Source organism: Blennius ocellaris (assembly GCF_963422515.1).
Source record: "Blennius ocellaris genome assembly, chromosome: 8".
Taxonomy (NCBI): domain Eukaryota; kingdom Metazoa; phylum Chordata; class Actinopteri; order Blenniiformes; family Blenniidae; genus Blennius; species Blennius ocellaris.
The window spans coordinates 12,870,547-12,891,953 of record NC_137657.1 but is presented as its reverse complement, the minus strand read 5'-3'; the positions used below and the strand labels follow the sequence as shown (position 1 = coordinate 12,891,953).

Sequence of the window (21,407 nt, the reverse complement as noted above, 5' to 3'; positions counted from 1 at the left end):
AAACATGAACACAAACACAGAATAGAGCTTAACTTTGGTGCAACACACATGAAAATTAATGTATTGCATTGGCCTGTAATAAAACATTTTTATTGACGGGTTAAAAAAAACAAAACCACACCACATATTTGTGGTATTCAGCATTTCTCTTTATTCATTTATCTTTTGATACAGCAAAAACAGGGAGGGTGGAGCTAAATGCTTTTAAACATATACACATTCAAACACTAACATATGAAAAAAAAAAAATATATGAAAAGACATGTCATCCACATCTAATATGATGGGACGAAACAATGTAATGCCAGATAAATGGAACCATGTAGGCATCATCATACATAGAATATGACATGGGGATGACGAAGGCAGGGCCACAAAGATGGAGCCATTGACACAAACAAATGACCATAGATAATACTAAAGGAAATGTCACCACTGCTTACTTAGTGAACATGCAATGCTGAATCACTATAGCCCAGTTGTTAGTCTTTCTGGTGTTATACGGCACCAGAATAAATGCATTCACAAGTAACAGTTTTCTTACAGAGGAATTAATATCTGTGGCTGCAGACTAGGCTCAATTGAAAAACAAACAATAGGGTCCGATAATGGAGAAGGCACATTGCCAGGTTAAAAAAAAAAAAGTCCACATAAATGTAAGAATTTATCAATGAAATACAGTACAGTAAAATAAGAATACAACAGTATATAAGTGGCACGAACAGACCTAAGTATAAAGGATGAATAATGGGAGGAATAGTGGTATTCACGGCAACAACAGAGGAAATCAGAACCAAGAAATTGGGCTCAAAACAACAAATATCAAAACATTAAATCTAATCCAACCGTTTAATCAAACCTAATCTTTGCATCATTTCTCCAATGATTTGGTCACTTTGTTTTAATATCTGCTACCTCAAAAGCTGCTACAGTTTGTTCTGGTACACATTAAACCCTAAAAAAAAAACAGATTCGGACAGATGCCAACTGAAAACAATGAATACGTTTGTGGCTGGTGAGAAACAAGGTTCATCATGTGCAGGGACTCAGTGGCACTAAAATGAGATTCCACTTCACTATGAAACTGTGCAACACTTACATAACGAGTCCGGTTTTCAGCCATGCAGCTGACAATTCTTACCAAACACTTCTTTTTTTGTTTTGTTTTTTAAATCAGGAGATTCCAGCAATGGAATCTGTGCTTGGCAAATATGTGCTTGTCTGTTGTTCATTCTGCATCCAAAAAAAGCATGCATCTAAAAATACTTACCACAATTGAATCGGTTTTAAACTTTTTGTTGTTGTTGTTCTAATCTTTCCCGTATACAGTACGACCAAATAGAGAGAGCTACAAGACTTTTTTTTTTTTTTTTTTTAAAGCATGCCTTTAAATTGTCAAATTCACATCACAAAAACTAAGCGCAACATTCACTGTTTTTGTCATAATGCAGTCGCGTCATAGCCCTAGACAACTTAAAAATGCTATCAGAAGAGACTGGCTGATATAAAGCACTTTAAGAGGCATGAAAAGCATCATTGACCATGCTCGCTGGCACGATTACTGCCAAAGTGTGAAAGATGTACACGGCCACCAGCCAACCAGAGTGGTAAAATCCTGTAATGCACATATTGGAGGTTTTCCTGCACTCCAATCCAAGGTACCTAATCTCCCCAAGGAACAACGACATAGTTATGGCACTCACAGGGAATAAGACCAGTCAGTTAAGTCTTCTATAAGCTACAGCTCAGTTCTTGGTGCTACTAAAAAACTTTTTTTTGTGAGAGATAGAAAAAGGCAACTTTATAGTTATCAGGCTGCTTTTTAAACCCAACTGTTCTTGTGCAAGTTATGCTGGAAATTTTTGCGTAAACATAGAATTGGCACAAAACATACGTTGCAGTACACAAAGAGGGGGACAGGAGGGTTGGAGATCTGGAATCATAGACGAGATTATTTCAGTGCAGTACATTACCTCTGCACCGAGTAAAGTGAACAAAGATAAAGGGCATACTACACTGCGTCTGCATGCATGCAAACCTTTTCACACCATTCATACGCGCGCGCACACACACACACACACACACACACACACACACACACACACACACACACACACACACACACACACACACACACACACACACACACACACACACACACACACACACACACACACACACACACACACACACACACACACACACACACACACACACACACACACACACACACACACACACAGATTGAATAAAGCCCTGTTGCAAAGGCAAAACGGCAGCTGAATGAATCCTGTGCTTTTGGATTTGGTTCATAGTTAAACTGAGTTGCAGCTGCATAAGCCAATCACTTGGCAGCCTGCTTGGCCCGCTGGGTGTGGCACTTCATACACAGGATCCTACCATCCAGTGGATAACAGCCATCTTCATCCGCTTCTATGGAGAGAGGGCGGGCGCAGTCCTGCAGCGTAAGAACACACATTTCTTTATTGTGTTTTCTGACCGTCAGTTCGAAAGGAGCAGGTGTAAGCCTTGAATGGAAGCAAAGCCCTGGAAGCAACGTCTTACCTCACAGCGGTAACACTTGAGGTGGAAGTTCTTGTCGAGAGCGACCACTCTGACCGTCTCCTCACTTCCTGGGGCTGGAATTATGGGTTCGTTGCAGCTCACACAAAGAGGGGAAAAACGCCTGCAAAGAGGCATACGAGTTCTCAGTGAATTTACCACACACATACAGCCAAAGGCGTGGAAAGACTGACGCTCGGCATGAAATTGTAATGAAGCTTCATATTAAAATATTGTGTGGGACTGTTAAACAATGACTGTTTTATCATTCAAACAAACTGCAAATAGTCCAACCAGTCAACCTCATAGGCAGGATTGATGAACAGAAAAGATACAACTTGCCACTGACAAAAAAATAAATAAAAATGATTTAACATAAAAACACACAAGCCTGGGTAGCGACTTCTTCATTGTGAGACATTACTTGGGAGTTTAAAGCCAGAAAAACAACACAGCACACAGAGGGTTTGCTGTATCGCATCGTTGCAATCAGGAAATAGAAACTTCTAACCACCTGTGGTAATCCTGGACACAGTAGGGGTTGTTATTGTCATCAGTGATGAAGGGTGCGCCCTCAAGTACGCAGGAGCAGGTGCTGCAGCGGAAACAGTGGGCATGGAAACACTGTCCCACTGCCTTCAGCACGCGGTCCGTGATCCTCTCTCCACATCGGGAACACACCGCCAGAGAGCTCTGAAGAGGAGGAGGAGGGGAACAGAGGTGGAGATGCAAGACGAATGAATAACCTGGAAATTATGATGCATTTGTTTTGTGCAAAGTAATTTCCACACATATCAAATATGTATTCAATGCTTCTTCAGCTCAGCGAGAAATGACCATACTTAACGTTGAGTCCCTCCCCTTTAAGGCTTTGAACAATCTACTTTGCAGACACAATGTTCATTTACTGTCCAATACATTCCGTCCACCTCACAGGCGCCATGTGATCCGGGTTTAAATTCTGAAAATGACGTTTGGAAGTATCCTCACCATGTAGCAGTCCTCACACTGCGGCGCGCTGTCTCTGTCGTAGAACTGCATGCCCTGCAGGGGGCGGTGACAGCTCATGCAACAGAAGCAGCTGGAGTGAAACAGTTTGTCCATGGCTCGCACAGCTGGCTGAGTACGGGAGAGAGCCTCGCCACACTTCCCACACATTTCTAAAGCAAGAGAGAAAAAAACCCAAAAACAAATTGTATAAATTAACACATCCATCTTTTTACTATGTGCTGCTTGTGTTAATGCAGTCTGTTATGACAAAATGCTTGGGGTTCTCAGAAAAATGGTTCAAACAAACTGTTCTATTCCTCATTAATCTTCTACAACGGAGGGTCATATATTTGTTGAAAGGAAGAATAAATTACAGATACTTTTTCATATCCATAATGGGTTTCATGTCATCCGGCCAGCGAGACGAAAAAGTAATGGTTTATTTATTCGCCATGATAGATTTCAAAAGGATACGATATTCAAGCGTGAAATAAATTAAGGTTTTGAAATATTTAATACAAACGATCAAAAGTTAGTGAGAGTATTACTTCTGTGAATGCTTCACGACATAATCAACTTCTTTTTGTCTCGTTTTTCGGGGGGACAGGCAAACCAGCAGCAACTTAATGACTGCGATTAGCAACAATGGCCGTCATTCATCTACATTATTAAAGCTGATCACGTAAATGTTAAATGATTTTCTAATCAGTGCGCTGAAGGAAGAGAACATGGCTGTGTAAGAGATGAAGGATGACTTGCGTGTCTGCACCTGTGGGAGGGGAGGTGATGACTGGTGCATGCGTGTCCATGTCTTTAATAAAGTCCTTGGTCATTCTCTCCAGCTCTTCTACTTCCCTCATGTTCAGAGGAACGCCTCCACCGGGGATGGGAACTGGACCAGGGGGCGAAGGCTGCACACCCATACACACACACACACACAAAGCCATTAGTTCCTATTGCTCTGCATTATTTACAGTTTAGAACCAGATGCCCTTTAAAGCGTTTTGTCATGTATGATTGAATAGTTTACCTTTTAAAAACACTCTGTATGTCCACAACTAAATTATTTGTTCTTCCTGTGCTTTTCGACTGCGCCTTCCGAGTACAAAGTGGGAACCTACCGTTGACGCCGGGGTCGTTTTCATCGGCTGGGTGAAGGAGGAGGGAGGAGAAGCCATCGCCTTGGGTTGAGGAGGAGGAGGAGGAGGAGGCACAGCAGCAGAAGTGTTGAGGTTTGCGTTCACCTGGCCGGCAAAAGGAGAACCCTTCACATGGTTTGCTGCTGGGGCGGCGGCCATGTTGTTCACTGAAGTAGGAGGTGCAGGCGGAGCAGCAGGAGGCGGAGGGAACGCGCTGGCACTCGTGGCCGGGGAAAGTTTTGGTACGCTGCTGACCGGAGTCGGTGCCTGGTTCAGGTTCTGGTTGAGTTTTTGTGCCAGAGAGGTCGACGACATTGCCGGTCTCCCGCCGAAAGCGGTCTTTGGCGCCACAGCCGGCCCCTTGGTCGCCGAGTTCGGTGCAGCAGCGTGGTTGGCTTGTCGGCTCGTTCTGGCTTTCAGTTCTTCTGCCCAGGGTGCAGGAGGCGGACGGTCTCCCATCTCAGGAGGGGGCAGAAACGAAAGGGCTGGTTTGGGAGCAGTTGGGGGAGGAGCGGAAGGCTTGGGTGCTGGTGCTGAGGAATACTGGCTTGGCATCTGGGTATGAAAAACAAAAAGATCTATGGATGGACTGCATCTACTTGGAACAGCACACATAAAAAAAAAAAAGAGATTATTTTAAACAAAGATGACTTTCCCCTTCTCTATATACGACAAACTACAATTCAACAGCGCAAAGTTGTGTATCTGGTATAAAAGCACTGGACGCTGAAATGTTGTGACGAGACACTTTTAATATCTTGATCGAGGGACTTTGATTAAAGTAAACACTGGAGCGGCTCCAAAGTTTGACCCTATCAGAAGTGCTCTGTCTTCATGACATTTATTTTGTGGTGTCGAGCCAACATTATTCTGCCCTGATCCAAAACCTTCCAGTTGGATAAAAACCACTCTCCATTTATGGCGCTCTCACTGCGTCGCTGGCAGAGCACCCGGGCTCCAGCACATTCTCCAATCCTGTGTGCATCACGCTCCCTCTCTGCAAATCCTCTCAGCGTGAACGGCCGGCTAGCTTACTTTTTGTTCCTTATTCAGCCTGCTGTACCGTGTGAACAGCTCCCTTGTCGTTGAGCTTTCGGTCGAAAAAGATGAGGAGAGAGACTGATGAAACTGGCTTGGCATGCCTCCCAACTATTTCCACTGACCGCACCTTGCTGTAGTTCATTATTTCCTCCCCCCCCCATCCCCATTCTGACTCATCCTCCTCTACAGTGCACCTCCTGTGAATCAGCTCCTGCTGTCGTTTTCCCTCTCATCTCTTCTTGAGCACTGAACATGACTTGGGGTTAATTTCCACTTGCATGTCCCAGAACTCGGTGGTTTGTACCTTGGGGTTAAAAGGTCCCCTCGTTTCCATCTCAGACAACAAGTCGGTCAGAGAGTCGAGTTGTTTGTCGAAGCTCGTCTGCTTCTCCATCAGTCTCTGGCGGGGGGGGGAGATAGAAGCGGTAAACATCGACAAACAGGACGTTTCCTCAAAGAAAGTAATCACGACGGCACAGAATGTTCCAGACACATTAAGAGCATTTTATGTACACATTACCATATTTGATTAAGGCTCAAAATGGAACTGCGGAATTAAATGTGAACCGTTTTTAAAACTTTTAAGGACGAGCTTCTAGGAGGACTTAATGACTTTGGAACAGAAATGACAAAAAAATAAAATATGCTAATTCATGTTATAATGAAGAAATGAATGCCATTTTGTTGACATCAGCCTGGTTTGATGAAAGAGAATACTGCAACATACATTACTTGATTTCCTATTCTGTTGGCTGTTTGTAGAGAAGGATAATGCAAATCTATATTTTAAAGTGATGTTTATTATTTTTGAACTGCTTAACATTTACTATCTGAAACCTAATTCCATGCATCCTTTCTTTCCTCACAAAGCAAACATATGTGAAGTAGCCTACAAAAGTGTCTATATCACATGATTGGGCCACATCCTTGTTGGGTGTATGAGATTTGAGTGATTTACACGAGTAGAACATCAGAGTACAATGTCAAGATTGGATTTCCTGCGACACTGCATAATGATATCAGGACAGTAGGCTCCAGCCTATCATATTATATGTGAAAGCCATTACATGCAGCGAACAACCCGAAAGAAGCAAGCAGATGGTAAAAGCGAAAGCTGCAGCCGTGACTCACCTGTGGGGTCGCTGCAGCACTGGGGATACTGGTGCCTGAGGTGGGCATGGGTGGAGGTGGAGGAGGCGGAGGGGGGGGAGGGACAGACGGGTGGACAGGCACTCTCCTCGGGGGGAGCTGGAAGGGGCAGGTCGTCTGCCACGGGAGGAGGAGCAGGAAAGGCGGGAGGGGGGGCATCAGGGGCAGGAGGGGTGATTTGACAATCGAGGGGAGGTGCTGGCAAGTCATCATCCAGTGGAGGAGGAGGAGGAGGGGGCGGGAAGTCTGGCAATAAATGAGGGGGGATTGGTTAATTGACAATTTGACTAACTAGAAAATGTAGTGCTTAAAAAAAAAGCCCCACAACAACAACAAAGAAACAATATGTTGGAAAGCCGCAATTAGTTTAACATGTACACTACATTGCCAAAATTCTTTGCTCGCCTGCCTTCACATGCTTCTGAACCTGAGTGACATCCCACTCTGAAACCATAGGATTCAATATGATGTCGGTCCAGCATTTGCAGCTATAACAGCTTTAACTCAAATGTGGGAGAGTGAAATTGTCCAAAATATCTTGGTCTGTTGTAGCTTTCAGAGTTCTTTCCACTGGAACTCAGGGGCCAAGCCCAACTCTTGAAAAACAAGCCCGCAGAGTTGGAGTTCTGTAGCTATTGACTTTAATAATTCCCAATTGTTCCCAATTTTGATAGTACTACTAATAGTCGATTGTGTAATTTTTAGCAGCGAGGAAAAATGCCAGCTGGAAGTATTTCACAGGTGGCATCCCATTGACTGTGCTGTACATGGTACTATATAAATAAAGTTGAATTGACTCAAATCCCATCACTTGCACCATGCTGGAATTCACTGAGCTCCTAAGAGAGACCCAGTCTTCCACAGATGTTTACAGACAGTCTACATGCCCAAGTGCTTGATTATATACGCCTGTCGCCATGGAAGTGATTGGAACACCTGAATTCAATGATGTGGATGGCTGAGCAAACACTTTTGGCAATATAGTGTATTTGTTTTAACGTGTGAGTTCCTTGCATATCTTTTTAGTTCCAAAACAAAAAGGCTGCAGCCAGCCTCTAATGGTTAGGTATCCAGAGGCTGATGTCTGAATTATAAGTGCCCTGTGGAATTTTCTTGTAAACAAACATACAGTCATGTTTACATTAGGTGACTGTATCCTTGTGGAGTAATAACATTTGTGTTTGTACCGCGTCCTTTTTTTTTTTTTTTTAACTTCCGGAAATGCATCTGCCCTGGATGTTTGCCTACAGCTGTCTCTTCGTGACAGCTTTACCAGATAAACGACTACACTCCGGAGAATACAACCACAAACCGTCTGAATCATGTGAAACCAAAGGAAGGAATGCGAATTCTCTATGAGCTTCTTCATGCACAACATTAACTCTAATGGTCAAAAACTCCACAGGCTGCTTTTAGTTTGGACTGAAATGTGCACAAATTTTAAAGAGACTGTGGAATTATCTAAAAGACGGGAATTAAAGTAAAGTGATAGAATATGTGGGGGACAATTCATTAAAACGTCACAACTGACACGGCATTATACGCTCGGCTGTGAAGCGCAGCATGCCCCTCGCATAGGAAGCAGCAGGGAGCGGGACTGAGGAGGGCTGCTCTCTGGGTGAGTAGAACTTCAAACACACACAAAAAAAGGCTCTGGAAATAGCGTAAATAATGCAAATACCATCGCAGAGTGAAGGGGGTGGAGGAGGCAGGTCTCCCACTCGACCAATAACAGCCGTGCCGATTGGCGTCGGCGACGGAGCCGACGGAGGCGTCAGGCTCTTGGGCCGTGGCGGCGCCACAGACGCAAACTTCTTTGGCTGGTTGTAGAAGGACGGGGTGGTGACTTTGAAGTTCAGGGACGAGGTCACCATGAATGGCTTGCTGCTACTGGAGTCCTCCATCTTGTGTATTTATCTGAGGATGAACACAAGAACAGTTTTATGACCATATGAGGATAGAGAAGGCACGAAACAAGTTGCAGTGGAGTTCGACCTCCATGGCGCCTCCTCTCACAGCCCATCTGACAGACACAACAATCGTCAGCTGACTCGATTCAAAGGGCTCGAATTCTTTGGCAGCGCATGAAGATCGGGCTTTCTGCTCGGGGAGTTAATGCCGATGACACACCGGCAAAACATTCGGCCTGATACAACAGCAAAACTACACACTGATTGTAACCAGGTTTAGCTATAGTGCCAGCACACACAGAAAATGAAAACACAGTGACAATTGTTATCTATGTTTACAATTCAAATGAAGATGAAGGGACTCTTCACATCTGTAAGAGAATAAAACAAATTGGGGTTAAAACACTAACAGGAGCAACTCAAAGAATATTTTTATTTATATGCCTTTGAAAATTTGACAACTCAGCTTGTTATCATTAAGGAGTTCATTCATTGTTAGGCTATCATTACCAAACACCACCCGTTTTTTTGTGAACTTCTACATCAGACTCAACATTGCAGACTTGGAGGTACTGATCTCTAATATTCCTGCAAGACTGTTTTTGTGGTTTGTGATGAATATTGAACTATTTATTGTGTTAATAAACTGGCAGTGGAGAGAAAAATAACCAGAAGCACCCAACAAAACTCAGTGTTAGTCTTTAAAAAGGAAAATACACACAAATTGGCAGATGGTCAAAAGTAGAATGAGAGAAGAGTGTGTGAACATGTCCTAAGGCCAAGTATACAAAGTAGCCCAAGCAGAGACCATTTACAATATGTAACACATGGCTGTTTACAGTCACATAATAAAACGCTGCAATGCCACGACCCGCAGCACAGAGACCTCTCTGCACCAGAGATGATGGCAAGTATGATAACATTTTTGTGCGATGTGCGTCAAGAAGAGGCCAGGCTCAAATATTTACTTCGCACATGCTGGGAGTTAAACAAATGTTGATGTTGCTTCTAGTGTCTCTACCAGGATTCCTACAAAGTGTGAGGACATTTACCGAAGACCACGACCCCCAGACCTAACGTTTGATGAAAAGCAAGGCTGTTCTCACGGTTACCACGGTTACATCTTCTGCTCCAACACATAAAAACATGAACATATCTGTACACACACCGGCTGAATCCTAATAATAATTGTGATTAAGGCAAAGCTCCACTGCGCATGCTGCTTTTGACTTGTACCACTGGAGAATCATCATTCAGCAGGTGCTTGATGCCACATTCATCTCGTTACTGTTTCCCCCCCCATAAATATCGCAGTTTGTTGTCAGGATTCTTACCCATGTGAACTGTATCGACTTGTGCAGTCACCCTTAAATAATGAGTAGCGACTCAAATAAATAAATAGGTAATAATATTTAACACCTATAAGAAAAATATCCAACTTGTCAAATTCATTGAATTGAAATAGGGTGGGTTTTAACCTGGCACAGTCAAAATGAGCTAAAAGTGAGGATGTCGAGGGTGGAAATATTCCATTTTGTGCCCAATTAGCTGCAGTTTAGTTAAACCAAAACTCTTCACTTCACTGACTTCAGACTATTTTATTTTTCTTCTTTTTTACAGATTTAATTGTGTTTTCACCTCGACTCAAGATGTAGTTTCAAAATGTAGGTCTAAAAGACACTCCGGTTTTGTTGGCTTCATCCTTTCACTGCACAAAACACACTGAGGTTTTTTTTGTCTTATCTTGTAGTTAATATGATAAAATGCATATCCTACATTTTTTTGGGTTGTATTTGTGTGTCACTGTGCTCATTTAGCAAATTGATGGTGGTCATTATTGTTACCCAACTTGATAGGTACTTTGATTTATTACAGAGGCAAAGCCCACAACACTCAGAAAATGGGTCAGTGACTTGCTTTTGGGTCACAAAAAACTAAACAAAACAGAAAACAGTTGAGAATCACTGCTTTTAATCAGTGCTAATTAAATATATATCCATTTGGCTGCACTGGTGTTTGCACTATACGCTCAGGTAGTTTTCATGCCAGACCCGCCCTGCTCTCTACAGTGGTGCTACGTAAATATAATTTAAAAAAAGATTAAGAAGGATATAAGAATCTAATAAAAGTAAAAACTGCTGAAATGCTAACCAGCTTTCCACAGCCCTCCGATGTCTCGTACGTGTTCAGTCAATTTTTAACAATTGCAGATTGAATAATAAACCCAACAAAGGTTAGAGATCTTGGAAATTACGAACGAATACAGAAAAACTGTCAAAACTCTGAAATGAATTTTTAAAAGCAGATTCACTGTTGCCACCTTATCCACACAAACAAAAAAGTATTGTTCCCATGAGAGCAGTTTCTAAAAGAAGCACAGAACTGGGTCATGTATGTATAAATTATATTAACATATTATATATTGTTTGTTTGTTTGTTTGCTGCACTGATGCAGTCAGCAAATTCAAGAGTGTAGAGAAAAAAAGCTGAAAAGGTGATTTGAAGAATGTAAATTCCTGCGGAAAGGTTCAGTCTTTCTTTAATAGCAGAGGGTTGATGAACATCTCCTTACAAAAAGGCAATGGTGTCAGGTTTTTCAACAAGGGGAAGTGATTCAGGAAACCATGGAAATCATTTCCCGCAAATATATATACTCCTGCATAAAGAACTAAAAAAAGTATTACGCCCACTTGTTTCCATGCACATCGACTGTTAAAATGTATGCTCTCAGACGCTTTCCCAATGTCAGATGAATACAGATGATGAATTGGGAAATATTTCCTGCAGAAATAGACGAGCTCTGACACAAGTCTACTCAGAGCCCGTCATCCTGGTTCCACTTTGTTGGGACACACCGGCAGCTCTTCAAGTTCCGACAAGATGTGAAAACCCTTTCACCTCCTGAAAGCATCTGGTGATCATGACATCAACCAATTGCTTCTGCTTTTTCTTTCTTTCTTTTTTTTTTTTTTTTTTTATAGCTCAGCTTGCTTCAACACGACATTTATTGATGTTAGCTTTGCCCATATATGTATCCACATACATCATTATGCCCTTGAAGCAAACAGACGTGTCAGCTGGTGCACTGTGTCGGGAGATAATCTACTGTGTCCTACTATGCTTGGAACTCACTATTATGACCACATTGCTCATGATTCATTGCTCGTCAGAGTATCCTTTAGTAAACATTGCATCATTCCAGTTTTGCCAGTGTCCCAAAAAAACAAAACACAACCCATCCCAGACACATCCTTGACTACATGAAATATGACCACATGTCTAATAACAACAGAATCTGGCTGCTCGGCCGCCACCACCAGACAGTACATTAAACCATTACAGAGGCTACATCTGTTACTGACACGACACTTTCTCTCCAGCGTTATTGTCCTGTGCGTGTTGCATAAACTTCTGCCTACACAATCGTGACTCAATGTCACTAACCCATTTAAATAATTCAGACAATTGCCGAGTGACTCAATCAGCACAGATGGCGACACTCTAAAAGGAGAGACAAAGAGCTGTTCTACTTTTTTTTGGTGCAGGCTCAAAACAAGTACCGATACTTGAAGCAACGAGGGAGATTAAATACCTAACATAAAGAAAAAAGGACAGGTTGTTCAGCCTTCTGGAAAATAGCTAGCCACTTAATAATGCATCAAGACCTACTTCATGTTCAATGAAGAGGACTGGTTACAACTGAGATAAAGCTCTCAACTTTAAATGAGGCTTTAATGTCAGAGTATCAGCACAGTACTCCAAACAGAACACTTGAATCTATTGTAGCTTTGGAAAAGGAGAGCTTGCATTGACCGCAATTTAGTCTTTTCATTACAAGCTGTTGCTACCGTGTTTCTGGGAAACAATATGCAATATGCTGTCTTTAATTATTTACCAGTGATAAGAGTTTGCGGTCAGGTTTCATTCATTACTCGATACAGTCCTGGGGGGTTTGATACACACTCTGCTCCAGACATCCTCCAGTAAATCTTTCTGGAAACCTGATCCCTGGGATGAGGGCGACCCTCAGCTGAGGAACATTTTTGGAACAACCTCTCAATGACATCATTGCTTTGGTTTCTTCTCCCTTCCTTCTAATCATCGTCTTCTTTTTCTTGGGAACGTTGTAGCTTACCTCTCATTTGAATCCCTTTTGTACAACTAGTAATACACTAAATGTTCAGATGTTCAGAAACATTTCTATTGTTTTATTCCTACCTCAGCCTCTCGTTCACCCCCCCCCCCCCCCCCCCAATCGAACTGAATGAGATCACTCCAGGTTGGATTTATTCATTTCTACTAAACATCTGTGATGGAGGGCAGTATGACGTAGCCTTTGCAATGGCCACAGCATAAATCACACACTGTACCGTTAATGGCTTACGGGTTTGCCTGTACTCCACATGGCCAGGCAGCTTTTACAGACTAGAAAAATGGGTCTCAACAAAGTTTGAGTACCACAGTTGTTTTCCATTCTTTCATATAAGGAACTAATTTCCTCCTGGGACAGATGGTGGATGTAATCAGCTTAACTACCTTATAAAGGAATATAAAAACCAGCAGGCCTCTTGCACTCGTCAGTATGGTTGCAAACTGGGAGACTTCAACATGAAAGCAAAGCAGATATTTGATGTTAAATGTCTTGACATCCGTGAAAAAGTGTTACACAGCCAATGTTGCCTTACGTCTATATTTATTTTGTCTTGTTGTCGATAGTTAAACATACGGTCTTGAAGAAATTACACCATTTTTAAAAAAGGGAAAGCGTTACCTCAGCAGCAGTTCAGTGCTTTGTGACTATACAGCTACATTTTGGCTTAAATGCTGCACTACAGCAGTTTGAAAGTCATATATGGGATCACTTTATCAACATGCCTCCGATTGTCCTTGACCTGAACACCTGAACTTGTTTTAATTTCATGGGATAAGAATTGTCAAAAATGGGCAACAGATAATGTGCATCGGCAACTTTGTATTTTTTTGTTCTTCAATACAACTGTGAATGTTACAAAAGTGTGAAATGCTGGTGAATCTATCTGTGATCAGATGGTCACACTGAGGGCTATTGCAATGAGTTGTATACGAGTGCAAAGCTATTTTCTTCTGCTTTCTGGTAGTTGCTTGAAGTTTTATTGAAATTGAATCCAGTTTCCGTGAAGAGTTTTCTCTCTTCACAGAGAGAGAAATGTGAATGTGTAAGGAATCTCACAATACGTCAGTGACTAACATGTTGTTGATGAAACTGTCCATTGTTCTGATGTTAATAGCACACCCGGCTTCTGGGAAAGCGTGTCTAGGCCAGGGGTCACTAACGCGGAGACAAATAATGCTTTTGAATCCGATCTTACAGGTCACTGGTCATGCATTGTGAGCACCAGTGTTGTGCTTCATCTCAGACTGCAGATGAAGGAATATCTGAACGGGCAACATTTCAAAACTGGCAATAACATCAGCGGCTGGACTCTGGGTCAGACTTCCACTCCGACAGGCCTGTCTGCTTGGACTAATAGAACATGTGATATAGACCAACTATTTACCAGCGAGAAAGAAAATCAAAATGTGACACGAGCAGTATATTGAGACAAAGAGATACGTTTTACCCACTACCCCATTTTTTTTACATACAATATATCCATTCATTCTTTATTAACGGATAATACTTTTCTTCACCAAGTCGCCACAAACACAGCTCCTTCAAACACGAGCATTATTCTAAGCTCAGACTGACCATTGCCATTATGAATGATTCTTAAGCACAGTCTGTGTACTGTTGTCTTGTGCTGAGGCTCATTGATAATCTCGAAACATAGATCTTCTCACACATGACAGACTACAAGACACTCATTAATCCAAAACATTAAAACGTTGACTTTCCGGAAACCCAACCATGTCATCCATCACATGGTGTCGTCTCAGATCCTCTGACAGCACTTCTGTATGATTTGTCTGCACAACAGTCATTACATTACACAAAGTAGTACATTACACTGAACATTTTCTCATCTGGCCAACTAATTCTAGTGGATTATTTAATATAATGAGAAGATGGAAACTGCCCAGTGAGATTCCTAAATAACACTTTCAGTATGTCTTATTTTTTTTATAGCCTTTTCACTGTCGTGGATGTATCTTAAATAGAGTGTATAGAGACTCCTCAGAAATAGCTTGAATGAGGATCTTCCAATGAGCACGTTTTCTGAAGGATTTTGGATTTCATCATTAGTCAACAATGCTGATATTTATATAGATTTGCACTACTTAAAACGAGAGAAAAAAAACTTGGTCCTTATGCATTCATTAATTTCTTACGATGGGAATGTGGAAAATAAATGGCAAATCCATAAATCCATCTCATGCACATCTCTAAGCCATTTCTTTAATCTCATCTCACACATTAAGATTAGTGCACATGATCTGATCTTGATAACGCCTGTGATATTTTAAATTTAGAACCAATTACTCTCAGTTGAACCGGTTTGGTGGCCCAATTACCCTTTTTCTATTTTTAGCATATCACACAATCAGCTGTACACAATCTACTCACTGCATGTCCACTTGTCTAAAGGTTGTGATCATGTGATTTTCTTTTATCTTCAAGTTATTATGGAGGTGATAGTGGGTGGTGGCAACATAGTGCCTTGTATTATACTGACAAAAAACAGCCATGTTCTAATTCTAAACCATTTTATCCAACCTAGGATTGTGAGGCACTGGAGCTGATCTCACTGACTGTGGGTGAAGGTAGCTTACAGATGCAAGGGAGAACATGCAAACTGCACACAGGATACTCTCACCGTTAACAAGAGAGTGCCCAGCACTACACCACAATATGTTCCAGCATGCAGTTCCAGTCACTGTTAATATTTTTGTTGCATTAACGGAGACGTGTACAGCAGCTTTCCATTGTGCCGCAGCTTGCAGAGCCACACTGACAGGCCTCCTCATTGTGGACACAAGATAATGTGCCACCCAGTTCCTGATATTATCTGTCACTTCTCTATATTGCAGATCGCTTCTCCACCCACTGTGATCGTTTGATGGTGCAGGTTTAGCATGTTGTTCCTTGTGACAGCCTGGGTCAGAAAGAAACAATGCAGATGAAGGTTTTTACACTAACGCTGGCTACGAGCCGAAGCTAATGCTGTTTATTAACGAATCGTTTTGGGGGAGGGGGGGTGGGGTCCAGTGTTTGTGGAGCTACTAGCTTTGTTCTGTTTCTACGTACAAGTTAAAAACAATGAAATACATGAATGACAGCTGCCACTCACCCACAACCGTCCAGCTCCCCCAGCGCGAGCTCCAGTATCGTTAGCTCCACACTCGCACACACACACCGCGGCGGTAAAATGAACTAATAACACCGCCCCGTTTTCTCTCTTTACCTCATATGGAAAAGGCAGCTGGTTTCTCCCCTCGGCCGCTGTCATCAACTTTAAACAATTTCTGCTACTCTGCGGAGCGCGTAAAACGCCGCATTGCTAAGCCCGCTAGCACAGTGAGCTCGTGAACCGAAGCTTCCGCATTGCCATGCCTTATCGCTCGTGCCCATCAGCTGGTGCGGGCTGTGGGCGCTCGAGACCAGCGAGGAACCAGGAACACCACCCACTTTACACTGAGGGTAGACCCGTCCACCGGAGTCCTCCTGCCCGTTGCCATGTGACAAATCCGCATGTCTTGCCACGCCACAAAAAAAAGGGCCACATTCCTCTCGCACAGTAACCAGAAAATCTACAATTTTACGACATTTCACTCACAAAGACGTTACCTTATTAGGTAACCTGTAGCAGTCAGTCTGCCCTACCTCCAGAAAAGCAAGAAAGACATGCATCCTCCCTTCTCTCTCTCTCTCTCGATCAGTAGCTTATAACAGATCAGATCAGTTCAGTTACTTACCCTGTTCACTACAGTGGATCTCACAGTTTTTACTTCCCCGGTTTTTCTTTTGTTCTTCTTCCTCTTGCTCCACAGCTGAGTAAAAGTTGTCAGTAATGGCAACTTCTGTTTCTCGCTCTTCCCCTCTCCAGTTATTAGACCCTCCCCCTGTGTTGCTGCTTTACAGTCTGGAAAAGGAATGACACCATCCTTCCAAACAAGTTCCCTCTCGTTTGATTTTGGCTCAGGACCTGTGTATGGCTGTGTAAACAGCACCCCCCCTCTCTCTCTCTCTGTGGGTTCATAAAGTGTCCAGTCAGATCCCTCCTCCTGCCTGTGCTCTCCTTTCTTTCTGAATTCTTGCAGCATTCTTCATTCAATGACATCAACCCTGTTGCCTCTCCTTGTAAGGTCAGAGTGAGGGAATGAGGGAGCAAGAGGGAGGGAGAGATAATGGGGGCGAGAGGCTTGATTAGATGCAGACACTTGGAAGCGGTGTTATGGCCATAATCCTGAGGAAGTACAGTGGCTGAAGAAAGTACGCCGTAGCAAATGTTTTGGTCTTTGGGCAAAACTATGAGGTTCTTTTCATGTCTCTCAGCCACTTGCCTGAACAAGCACATCTGAGGAGGATCTGACTATGAAAAAAAAATCTGCAGATTGGTGATTATATGATTTACACCACAGCAGCCAACAAGCATAGACTGCTTCTCTGTACTCTCGTTATTATACATCCCCATAATCAGGATGTGATCGCCCTTAACCTGGTGTTGAAGTGACACCTCCTATCCTGGAACTCAGCCTCTTGCATGACATAATGTACTTTCATGACTCACATGAACTTCACCCCCACGGCGACTCACGTTGCCCACGCCTTAATAGTGTGATCACACTTTCAGGTGCACTGACTGTGTGCCCTGTGTCAGAACTCTTGCTCATCTATCATATCCTTGGCACTCAAACTTGTATTCCTAGAAATTGTGGCGACAGTATAGTTTTGAGGAGAAAGTTAAAATGAAAACAGGGTGACGCAGTAGTAGAGCGGTAAGTGCTCTACGCTCGTAATAGGAATGTCCCCAGATTGATTCCATTTGCCATTTGGGGACTCCCCAATTTTGTGTTTACTTAACAAATAAAAAAGTATGAAGGGGGAGCTCTTTCAGTGGCATTTGTTCTACTTGTATACTCTGACTCAATGAGTCTCAATTGGGGGGGGGGGTGTCATTTGTGTGACTTTCATGTCACACAAATACCCAGTTTAAACATTTACATCACATTTTTCTTTTAAATATTGAAAAATACAGCTTAAAAGTATCTGCAATATACATAAAGCTTGCAAAGTAAGCAGTGGAAGTAAAAAAAAATGGTGGTTAAAGAGAAAGAATAACAAAGAGAGTTACATAGAATATATAGCTTCGGTGAAACAATGGGCAAAATTAGAGCTCAATGCAACTTGTGTGGGGAAAACCTGGAAAAGGAAACTGCAGACTGAAGCAGGACCAGTCTACTGAACACCCTGGCATGGAGTGTAAACCCAAACAGTTTATCCCCAAAGAAAAGGAACACAGTGTTGCAGAATAGAACAAATCAATTATATTTGGCATATGGCGTGTTATAGGGTTCGTTCAACTTTATTTTGGTAATTCTACAGGGTGTGGTCGGGGGTCCACTGGGTTTACAATTGTAGAAATTCAGGAAGAAGCCCTGACTCAGTGTTGAGATTACAACCAAGTCACATATCATCATATGACATTCGGGTTGAGACACGGCCGAGTTGCACTTCATTCAGGTTGTGAAACCAGAAGGCAAAGATTCATCAGAGTTGTGTTACATGCAAACCTCTGCAGCAGCTGTTGCGTAACAACCTGCTGCTGCCTGATTCATGTCTGTGACCTGTGGGGAGTGGTCACTGGGGTCTGTGATAGCCTATTGTCCCGCAAGGAATTTTTCCAGTCTCTCCTCATTTCCAGTGGGACAAGAAATCGTGTTGAATTTCCACTCAGAGCTTTTCCACAGCAACTGGGAAAATAATATGAGCCCCATCCTGGATGCCGGTTCTCAGGCGGCGGGTGACACGTACATGGAAGAAGAGGCCTCTGTTTGTGTGTCATTCTAAATCTCTTCCACTTCACAAGCTTTTTCTCTGTTTGTTGAGGGGAGCACGCTCACTGATATATGCTTACCCTCTTCTGGTTTCTATTTTTCCAGCTGCACTGATTGGGTGGTGCCCTGGTGACTGGAGTTTGGCTCAGACAGAGAGAAGGCAGCTCACGGGTCCAGTTGGTCTGAAGGTAAGACCCCCCCCCCAAAAAAAAAAAAAAAAAAAAAAGTGGGGAAAACAGGAGGCCGTCAGAATCAGAGCCAGACAGGCTGGAATGCAGCCAGACCTTGGAATGAACAGTTCCTCCCCCTCCCTTGTTAAACTCTTTCTTTCTTTAATACTGCATTTTCTACCACTTCTTCTTCCCTGTTTCTCAATTCCTCCATTTATCTTCCTAAGCACTTTTATTTCCCTTCCCATCTTCATTTCCACCCCCCCCCCATGTGCATGAATCAGTGCAAACTCATAATGCTTCAGTACTTGTTAATGTCGAAATCATAACCGCGTCACAAAGAGGCCAGTCCGCCTTTTCTGCAACAGCAACAGGAACTGTTAGATAATAGACTATAAATCTTTCTTGTAATTGTTAATATCAGACACACATTTATTTACCTCCCCTCAGTTTTAAATTACACCAAACATCAACAAACAGGTTTATAGACACTTCCTAGTTCAGTGCCACAGTTACAGATTTTTAGATTTTTAAACTGATAAAAGGCTTGTTAAAGTGTTGTGTTTGAAGGAAAACCAATAATAAAAAAAAAAACACCTGTATTTTTGTAGTTGTTTTGTGTTGATTATAAACAGGTGTTTCTGAAGTGGAGCTTTTCCCCTCAAAATTTGAAATAATAAATAAATACAGGTCAAGTAGATTGAACTCTTTTCCAATTTGTAAATGGGAAACCACTATAAATAAAGTCCATTATTTATTTGAAATAAGATTAGAGATAGGAATTCAGAGACAAATACCAAATTTGCTATTATCTCAGTTATGTACTGAAAAAAAAAAACTTGTATATGTTAAAGCACAAACTGGTTGAAAATATTCTGTAAAAATCACTGTCAAAATGTAAACATGTAATAAAAGGTGTGGTGGATGTTTAAATCATTGTCGACTTTCAGATGTGCCCACCAGATTGTAGTTGATCTATACCACAACTCAACCACAGTACAAAGTGAAAGATAGTATTATAATACTCTCAACAATATAGTTATTACAACCCAGTGATTGAGTGTCACACCAAAGCACATTGTCAAGGAAAATTAAATTCTTGTATTTATAATAAAGGCAGCAGTAAGATAAGATGAAGGCATTCCAAGTTGTGATCCAAGTACTTTGAAATTAAAGGCAGTCTCGTACAACACTCCTGCAATAAATCCTACGTATATGAAGGCTGCACCATTTGTCTATCCGGTGTTTAGATAGGCGTTGATTTAAGTTTGGAGCCACATTAATTTATTGACTATTATGTTTAAAAAATTGTCAGAATAAAATAGAAATACTTTATGTCGCTGAAACCTCATATTTTCAGTCTCACCGCCTCTGGATTGTGAGATAAAGTTGATAAAGAGAGTCTTTCCCCTCAATGTGGCGGCTGCAATGAAAGTGCATGTAAATCTACAAAGCAGACGGTCCAGATGTACCTTAGGCGGTACAAGATCCTGCATACTACTTGTGACGGATCATGGTCCTCACTCAACACCCCAGAGGAAAAATCACTCTGCAGCCCGACTGGCTTAAACTCACAGCCGGCAACAGGCTGCAGTACAAGGATCTCGCCAGCAGGTGTCAGACTGATACATATAACTGTGCTGCATCACCCTGAAATGCCTGGAGGGTAGAAGATTCCCCGACATTCAATGACAGCAAGCAAATCAGCATCAGCCAGAGACGTGATGAAATACAGCAGGGTGGATGAGGTGGAAATCCATACATTCTGACGTGATGACGGACTGAAAGTCTCAGCGAAGACAATGGACAGAAGAGAAAAAGCTGAATATGAGAGTATGTGCAGGGTAAACTGTGCAACATTGATGGTAGTGGTCTAGACAAGGAGGCATGGAATGCGAGAGAATGTAGGGTAATTGCTGGACAGGAGGCAAGAGAATTGTAAATAATAGAAGAGAATTGGGAACTCCTCATAGGCACTGTCCTACCTTGTGCAACTGTTGTACATAGACAAAGATGTCATGGAAGCAGAGACATCATATCACACGCACATTGAAATGAAAACCTCAGAATATAGGTACCCAAGGATCCAAGCTAGAAATAATGGCCCTGTGCTTTTAAGAGTAATGCACATAAATTATGTCTCTCACTGACTAAAACAATGTAAATCTAATGAAGTCAGCCATAAGGGACCACTGCCTCTTTTCAACATGTCCTGTGCTACCACCAACACTCTACCCCCACCTCAATGTATTCCCTCTTCAAAAACAAACCGCTCAATCGTTCCCTCCCATCTTTCCTTCACCCTTCATCTTTTTCTACCCTGTGTTCACACTCTCCTGCACTTCTGTTTCCTTTTATACATATGTTCTGTGCATATGTGAAATCCAGTGCTGGCCAGCTGTCAACCCCCCTCCTCCCTTTATCTCACCCTTGAGGCACATGCACACATCCTCTTCAGAAGTAACTTGATG

The 21,407-nt window shown here is 42.3% G+C and overlaps 2 protein-coding genes across 2 annotated transcripts in view; one reads left to right on the top strand and one right to left on the bottom strand.

Moving 5' to 3' along the window:
- Positions 1 to 127: 127 nt before the first annotated feature.
- zyx (zyxin) lies at positions 128 to 16,814 on the bottom strand. The gene is given in 11 exon segments (XM_080500835.1): positions 128 to 2,458; positions 2,566 to 2,686; positions 3,077 to 3,255; positions 3,553 to 3,722; positions 4,322 to 4,463; positions 4,674 to 5,246; positions 6,037 to 6,132; positions 6,864 to 6,938; positions 6,940 to 7,127; positions 8,563 to 8,798; positions 16,685 to 16,814. Coding segments are annotated over 10 exon segments (1,881 nt in total). The 5' UTR covers positions 8,786 to 8,798; positions 16,685 to 16,814; the 3' UTR covers positions 128 to 2,344.
- fam131bb (family with sequence similarity 131 member Bb) overlaps positions 8,469 to 21,407 on the top strand; it is a 38,735-nt gene continuing 25,796 nt past the window's right edge. The window contains exons 1-2 of the mRNA XM_080500843.1: positions 8,469 to 8,499; positions 18,872 to 18,954. The gene's annotated coding sequence lies outside the window, so the exon portion shown is untranslated. The remainder of the gene's footprint in view (positions 8,500 to 18,871; positions 18,955 to 21,407) is intronic.